The sequence below is a fragment of the Propithecus coquereli genome, unplaced genomic scaffold (genome assembly GCF_000956105.1).
Source record: "Propithecus coquereli isolate 6110/MARCELLA unplaced genomic scaffold, Pcoq_1.0 Scaffold66, whole genome shotgun sequence".
Classification (NCBI taxonomy): domain Eukaryota; kingdom Metazoa; phylum Chordata; class Mammalia; order Primates; family Indriidae; genus Propithecus; species Propithecus coquereli.
Window position 1 is genome coordinate 10214155 of NW_012152618.1, and position 8086 is coordinate 10222240.

An 8086-nucleotide genomic window follows, 5' to 3' on the forward strand; every position below is an offset into this window, starting at 1 on the left:
ATGTGTGCCAATTGTTTCCAACCAGGGAAGTTTACCTGAGAGATTTGGTGTCCAGGGTTTTTACTGGGGGTCAGTCACATAGGCTTGGAGTACCTACATGACTGACCTCAGCTACTCAGAACCCAGCCTCCCAGAGCAAAACTTGGTGTTAACCATAAATCACATTGTTAGGATAAATTTACCTGGTCCAACTGGTATGGCATGGCCCACGACCTCCAGGATATAAAAACACTAATCAAATAGAATATTCCAAGGCCTCAGTAGTTATTTCCCAGGAGCAGGCCAGGTGCCAGTCCTAAAGATGGGCTTTCCTTGGAATGTGCAGGGTTTGAGAAACCTACACCTGAGTTAACCCATTCCCAATCCTACACACACCTGATCGTGAGTCCACTGTGCCTGGGGAACTACAGTGATTTTTTTTTCTTTTTTTTTTGAGACAGGGTCTTGCTCTGTTGCCCAGGCTAGAGTGCAGTGGTATCATCATAGTTCACTGTAACCTTAAACTCCTGAACTCAAGTGATCCTCCTGCCTCAGCCTCCCAAGTAGCTGGGATTACAGGCATGAGCCACTGTGCCTGGTCTACAGTTATATTTTGGATCTACTAGAATTAGAATCAGTTTAGATCCAAAGTCTAGTAATCCCTGAAAATTCTATTTACTTCCCCTTCTCCAACGCCCAGTCCAGTACCCAGTCTCTAATGCAACCCAGGCTGCAAGTACATTTGAAAAAGATTAGGAAGATCTACAGCATATATTTTTGCCACTGTAGCATGGTCCTATTCAAGGTGACCAGGCCACCTCTTACTCAAAGGGCTCTAGTTCTGTGAATAGGCTCATCTGAGAGTTTGTTGCAGGCAGGGCCTTGCATTTTTGGCATATTCAGCAAGGTATATGGGAACATGAGACCCATGGAAGTGTTATCTCCTAACACCTACTTTATAGGATTCTTGTAAACATAAGATTGGAATGTGTTATATATAAAGTACTTAACACAGTACATGGCACATCAGAAAAGCTAATACTGCAGTAGGCCAAAGAATAAACAGATACTCTGAATGTAGGCTACTGCCTCAGGAAATTTAGCTGAAAATGGGAGATGGAGACAGAGGGAAAAGTTGTTTATTGTTTTAAAGACCTATCCTAGCATATTTATAGGCTGGAGTGCGTTTGGGACAAGAGAAGGACTCTGAAACCATAAAACTAAAAAAGGAGAAACCAAGGGCTACCAAGTTTTATGAATTACAATCCAGTCCCAAAGAAAGTTACCAAATTCTCAGGTGAGGAAATACTGGGGTCAGCCTGGTGATAAAGGGTAGGGAAAGAGCCAGTTCTCCAACAGGGCTGGGCAGATGCTCTCTTCTGTGTCTGCTAGGGCAGGGCAGGGCAGGCCTGCTGGACTCAGCGGGGAATCTCCATCAGAACAGTAAAAGTTTCTACTCAGTCAAGGAACCAGATTTACATTGTATAAACAGTAATTCCACAAGGAACATAATTCATTCATCAGACATTTTAATGAGACCCAGTCTGGTATGACCCCTGCCTGGGGGTAGCTCATCATCCAAGGAGAAACAGACAAACAATTACAATGCAGACTGACTAAGCAGAAACAGAACGGAGGTAATTACACAATGCTGTGCTCCCCAGCTGCTCTCACACTCTGGCGCTGAGATCAGGAGAGCTGTAGGAAAAAGCAACAGGGGGAGGAGAGCTACCCACTCCAGCTGTTGGAATATGAGAAGTCACGTTTGGAAATTCCAATTTGGTGCAGCTGCCCAAGGCAAAGTGGTGGGCCTTTTTCACATTTATAATAATTCGGTAAAGCTTTACTGAGCTATGGAGGCATATCAAAGATTAAGACACATTGCTGCTGCCACTGCCGCCGCTGCCCCTCTGGAGGAAGGCCGGCATGGATGCAATTTGATGACTATAGACTTTTCCTCTTTGTAGTCAATTCCTAACTTTCTATCCTCCTTGAAAGGCCTCACCTAATTTTATGAAAAAATGTTGACTGAGGCTTCATAGAAGGTTCTGTGCTGATTCTCCTAATTCTGATGAGACCCAGGGAGGAGTAAGACCCAGTTCTCAAGGATTTTCCAGCCACTGGCTTCCTGGAACTAATCCAAGTCCACCAGATGAAGCACAAGCCAGTCCCGTACTTACTTCTTGCTGCTAGACCACAGGTCCCTTGTTTTTCCTTAAGATCAACCTTCTCCCAAAGCTTACTATACTTATGTCTCATACCCAACTTGAACCAATTTTCCAAACACAGTGTGGAAAAGATTTGGCTCTATAGCATGTAGTTTAAAAAAAAAAAGTGTAGGGCATTTAGACATCTGCAACACAATAAACCCCTGGTACAGTGCAGCTGCACCCAAATCCAGTGCAACCAAGAGCTGCTGAGACAAGTACAGAACAAGGAAGTGTACAGCATACACTGTGGGTGCTGCCTTATTTTTGTATGACCCTTTAAAAGAGACATTGAAAAATAGTGCGTTTGGAGAGAGATCATGTGGGAATTGAAACCCTGTCTTAAGGGATGATTGATCATGTTAGTGCTATTTAACCTGAAAACTTGGGGGCAAAGTGGTTGTGATTAAGTTATCTGAAGGGCTGCCATGTAGATGAAATATTTAAACATATTCTAGGCAAGGTTTACAGAGGAGAATGTGGTACTTGACAACCTTCTAAAGACCAGTGCTATCCCAGGTGAAATGACCTGCCTTGTGAGGTAGTGAGCTCCCTGTCAAGGGAAGTTTTCAATCAAGGGGTAGAAGACTACTTGGCAGGAGTGTTGTAAAAAGTGGGCCAAACCAGGTTTTTCCAACCTGGTACAGAAGAAGAGGCAGAGTAGAAGGTCCTGCCCCTATAAATGGGATTCTCCTGACTGCATGCAAGGGGACAGGTAACCCCAATATGCACCCTCTAGAAAAGCAGACAGCCCCTGAAACAGATGGAGAGAACTTTAGCCCTGACATCCACACACATAAATTATTTTAGGCTAGAGTAGCTTGGAAAACTTTAACCAAATGATGTCATCACTCCTAATGGGACTGTCCTTGACACACACAGGAAGGCAGCCAGTGCAGTGGAATATACTAAAGTTCAGTTCTGTGCAGCAGGAGACCTGGGTTTTAGTTCTGACTTTGCCCTGCGTGACCTATGGTTCCTCCTTCCCTTTTCTGGGCCCCTCCATGAAATGAAATGAACATATGCAGTCCTTCCCACTCTAAAGGGCATTGCCCCTCTGACTGGGCCCCCCAGTAGCAGATCTAGGGCTACAGTTTTGGGCCTTGGGGCTACACTTGTGGACAGCCAGAGACCACCTCTGGCGGAAGCATCGGCCACACTCAAGGCAAGGGAAAGGCTTCTCCCCAGTGTGCAGTAGCTGGTGCTGAGCCAGATGGCTCCACTGGGCAAAACGCTTGGAGCAAAGGTCGCAGGCATAGGGCCGCTCGCCTGAGTGCACGCGCCGGTGACTGGACAGCAGCGAGGGGTAGGCAAAGCGGCGGCCACAGTCGTCACAAGCGTGCAGTTTCTCCTCGGTGTGTGTGCTGCGATGTATGGCCAGGGAGCCGCTCCGCCGGAAGGCACGTCCACAGTCTGGGCAGGGGTAGGGCTTCTCTCCCGTGTGCAAGAGCTGGTGCTGGAGCAGTGTACTGCGCTGCGAGAAGCGGGCCTCGCAGTGCTCGCAGGCATAGGGACGCTCACCAGAGTGTACACGCCGATGACTGACCAGGCGAGAGGATGAGGAGAAACGCCGCTCACAGTCCGGACATGGGTAGGGCTTCTCGCCAGTGTGGATGCGCTGGTGAATGACTAGGGCAGTGCGCTGGCGGAAGCGGCGGTTGCATTCGAGGCAGGTGTAGGGCTTCTCTCCTGTGTGTGTGCGCTGGTGGATGGCTAGCAGGGAGGGGTAGGCGAAGCGACGCCCACAGCTGGGGCACTGGTGGGGTTTCTCGCCTGTGTGCGTGGTCCGATGATTGGCCAAGGACCGGCTCCTACGGAAGCAGCGGCCACAGTCAGGGCAGTGGTAGGGCTTCTCGCCTGTATGGATAACCTGGTGCTGGGAGAGGTTCTTGCGCTGAGAGAAACGTTTGCCACACTGGTCACAAACATAGGGGCACTCACCAGAGTGTGCCCGCCTGTGACTGACCAGCAGGGATGGATAGGAAAAGCGGCGCCCACAGTCTGGGCAAGGGTAAGGCTTTTTCAGATTCTGGGCACACTTGTGGCTCTCCAGGGCCGGGTGATCAGGGAAGGTACAGCCACAGTCAGGGCAGATGGGGCCCCCGGATGTCTGCCTGGGAATCAGTCGGGGTTTGCTGGGCCGCCGGCCTCGCTTTCCCTTTCGGGGTGGCTCCTTAGGTGGGAATACTTCCTTCTCCCCATTCTTCTTTCTGGTTCTGTTTTCTACAGGAACACAGCGAGAAATTACTTTAACAAACACTGGGCTCCTACTATTGCCTATTACAAGTAGAAAACCAATAGCCTCAGCCCCCATCCTCAATTGTGAGTGCCACAGACAGCTAAGTGTGACACACTATTATGGACATATGGAATTTATTAAAGGAGCCCCTAAACTAGCTTGGAGAAGTCTGGTAAGATTTCTTGGAGGAGATTAAGCTGATTTTAAAAAACTGAACATTTTTGAAGAGGTAGCTTACATAGTTCAAAATTTAAAATATTTTAAAAGGAGCACAGAGATGGCTTGCTCCCACCCTTGTCCCCATCTACCTTGCAGACACTGTATTAATTAGTTTCCTTCTAGTGTTTTTTGTGCAATACAAATATGTTCTCTTTCCCATCTCTTTTACATAAAGGATATATTTTATACATATTTTACTGCACCTTCGTTTTTTTCACTTAATGTATTCTAAAGATCGTTCTATGTCGGCACATGTCCTTATTCTATTTCACCACATGTCCTTATTCTATTTCATGGTTGTGTAGAATGAGCCACGGTTTATGTAACTCAGTTGATTATTAAAAGATGAACTAACATAATGGAGTGTTAGAAAGATTGAAATGGCAGAGCAGGGAGAAGAGACAGCATGAAAGTCCCAAGGCTCAGTGTGCACGGGCTATAAGATATTAGACAAAAAGTGTAAGGCAGGAAGTGGAAATGAATGAGGTATGAGCTGGCAGTGACTGGCTCATACGGCCCTCTAAGCCAATGGTTCTTAAACTTCATTGTGACCAGAATCCTTTGAAGGGCTTATTGAAACAAATTGCTGGGTACTGGATTCAGCAGGTCTAGGGTAGAGTCCAAGAATTTGCATTTCTAACAACTTCCGGTGTTATGGTGCTGCTGATCTAGGACACTTTGAGACCACTGATGTTAGAACTATTAAGAACCCTGGACTGGCTAGGCGTAGTGGCTCACACCTGTAATCCCAGCACTCTGGGAGGTGGAGGCAGGAGGATCGCTCGAGCTCAGGAGTTCAAGACCAGCCTGAGCAAGAAAGAGACCCCATCTCTAATTTAAAAAAAAAATTAAAATTAAAAAATTAAAAAAAAGGACCCTGGACTGTATTTTATCCAGTGACTCACAAATTTGGATGTATATCCAAATCAACTGAGGCTATTAAAAAATACAAGTTCCTAGACATCCACAAGAGTGAATCAATAGTTCTGGGATGAGGTCCTAGAATCTGTATTTTTACCAAGTTCCCCAAATGACTTAGATATAACCGACAGCCATTTGACAACCTTGGCAAAAACTAACTGAAAAGTTTTAAGCAAGGAAATATGATGGTTAGATCTGAACCTCTGAAAGATATCCCTGGCCTTAGAGAATCTGGCACAGAAACTCCAGCCCAGACAGTTCCATCTGCCCCTGGTGGATCTGGCTGGCGCCTTTCTTCCAGAATGGCGTTAACCAGAGCTTTGCTTGATCCTGAGGAAAGTGCAGTATGTCCTTCACTGATTAGGGTCACCCCACCATAAGAGCAGAAAGAGGCCTGCAGCCCAGGTACCCCACGAGCTCCTTTTAACCAAAACCCAGAAAACTCTGAGAAGTTTAGGGTCTCTCAGTCAGGACCCAATTCAAAGGAGCTGGGGGCAGGGATCCTGGGAAGGAGGCAGGAAGGTAGCTCCTTTTAAAAGCTCATTGATTCCTTTACACACAATCGAGAAGTGCAGGTGGTTAGCTTGCAAAGTGACGTGGGAATCTTTGTGTGGTGGACCGCCCCACACCACCAGAGACAAGAACCTGAGGCTGCGAAAATAAACACAGTAAATGCAGCACCACAGCATGGGTCATGGGACAAAACTCTGGACTGAGTCATTAGAGACTAGAACGTTATAGGAGGGCGGCAGGCTCTCCAAGGTTATTTTTCACTCACTTCTCTGGACTGTTACCCCTCTTGGGTACTCCTGTGGGTCTAGGGCAGCTGGTTCCCAGTCATCGGTATTTCGTTCCAACCAGGAGATAAGGGCTGGTTTGGGACCTGCGCACCCTGGGGAAGGAGAACACCAAGTCAGAGGGCCAGCTCCTAAGTAACACTGGGTAAATATCTACCCGATGGCATCTCCCGCCGAGCCCCTGCCCCCTCCCCTGACACAAACTGGTCGCAAGCCAGGACCTTGAACTCCCTGCCCTCCCCCCGCCCCCAAGCTCCTCCAGCCCTTCGCGCCCCGCGGAAGCGGATTGGGCCGGGCCTCACCGAGCGCGCCCAGGTGGCCGTAGGTCTCCCGCATCACGTCCCGGTACAGGGCCCTCTGCGCGGGCCGCAGACATCCCCACTCCTCTGGGGAGAAGTACACGGCCACGTCCACGAACTTCACAGCCCTCGGCCTCCTTCCCCTTCTCCGACTGGGTCTGGCTTGTCCTGGTCCCCGCGCAGCTAGCGGAGCCGAAGGCGGCGCCATTGGACCTGAGAAGCCGGCCCCACGGCCTTCCCCGTCCAGGCCTCGGCCCTTGGTCGCTGGCGGACCCCGGGATTTAGGAGCCCCAGCCGGACCAGGGCTGAGCGTGGCCGGGGAGGGCCAGAGGGAATCGGAATCGGCCGCCCGCAGGGCTAACGGAAACCTTTCTCTGTTATTCAGGAAACTCCTGCCCGAACTTGGGTGAAAGGCACCGGAAGATGCCTTCGGGGAAAATGGCGGCGCTGCTACTGCACCGCCTTTGCCTGGAACACAGGCAGCTTCCAGCTATCGATTTTATTGACCGGAGCGCCATGCCGGCTTCCTAACCTCTCTGCCCTCAAGAGTAATGGCGCTGCGATTGGGCTTCACGTCCTCTTTTTTTCCTGTCTCCATTACATGCGTTCATTGGGCGTTGGCCGAAGATCGAACGTTCTGATTGGGTGCTGGCAAAGGCGCCTGTTTGAACGAAGCCAACAGAGGCGTAAGGGCAGGAATCTGATCCCTTAGGACTACCTTGAGTTCTGAAGCAGGTTGCGGCGACCTAGGATCAGTGGAAGGCCCTCTGACTGTTTTTCATTGTTCAGTGGCTGATTCGACCTATCTCTGAATTAGGGAAGGATTTGAGCGACAGAGCCCCTCGGGCCAAGCCAGAGCTGAGATTATCGTTGGTTCTTTTTGTGGTTTTCTCAGAGCATCCTTCCTTTTGGATGATAGTTAACTTCATTGTTACCCTTTTAGGGGAAGAAATTAACGTTATTGTTTCCTGGGGGCAGGCGGCATGCCCAACATATTACACATTTCCTTTTATTTATTCTTTGCTACCATTTTGTGAACTGGTGGTTATCATCTGGTTCTACTGTTGAAGAAACGATCTCAGAGGAATTCCCTGAGTTTCCAGGGTAACATTGCTGGTAAGGAGGAGGGACAAAGATTTAAACCTGGGGCTGATAGGGCCTTTATTCACATCACTGAACTGGGCATCTTTCTTAACACTATCCTAATTTGCTTGCCAACCCAGGAATTCCTCAGCTCTTGGTCTCTTCTAAGGTTCAATCTTCTGCATAATCTTCATACATTATTGTTCAAAACCTCTTCATGAAGGCAGAGGTGAGATTTGAAGCTGGAATGTCCTCTGCATTGCACTGGCAGCTCTAAACTGGGTGAAAGGCTTTGAAATTCATATCTCCTTGTTTCATGCTCAGTGAGGGGAGGTGGCTGCA

General features: G+C 48.7%; 1 protein-coding gene across 2 annotated transcripts; it reads right to left on the reverse strand.

Annotated features, from left to right (window-relative positions):
- Positions 1-1491: 1491 nt before the first annotated feature.
- ZNF689 (zinc finger protein 689) lies at positions 1492-7214 on the reverse strand. Of its 2 annotated transcripts, XM_012660371.1 has the most exons (3): positions 6665-7214; positions 6344-6457; positions 1492-4409 (listed from the first exon to the last, which is right to left on the reverse strand). In XM_012660371.1, the coding sequence occupies exons 1-3, from the start codon at positions 6867-6869 to the stop codon at positions 3226-3228; spliced, it is 1503 nt and encodes a 500-aa protein (XP_012515825.1). In that variant the 5' UTR covers positions 6870-7214; the 3' UTR covers positions 1492-3225. The 2 variants fall into 2 exon arrangements, with proteins under 2 accessions (XP_012515825.1, XP_012515826.1); XM_012660372.1 differs by lacking the exon at positions 6344-6457 and having other exon boundaries at positions 2571-4409; positions 6665-7208.
- Positions 7215-8086: the final 872 nt, after the last annotated feature.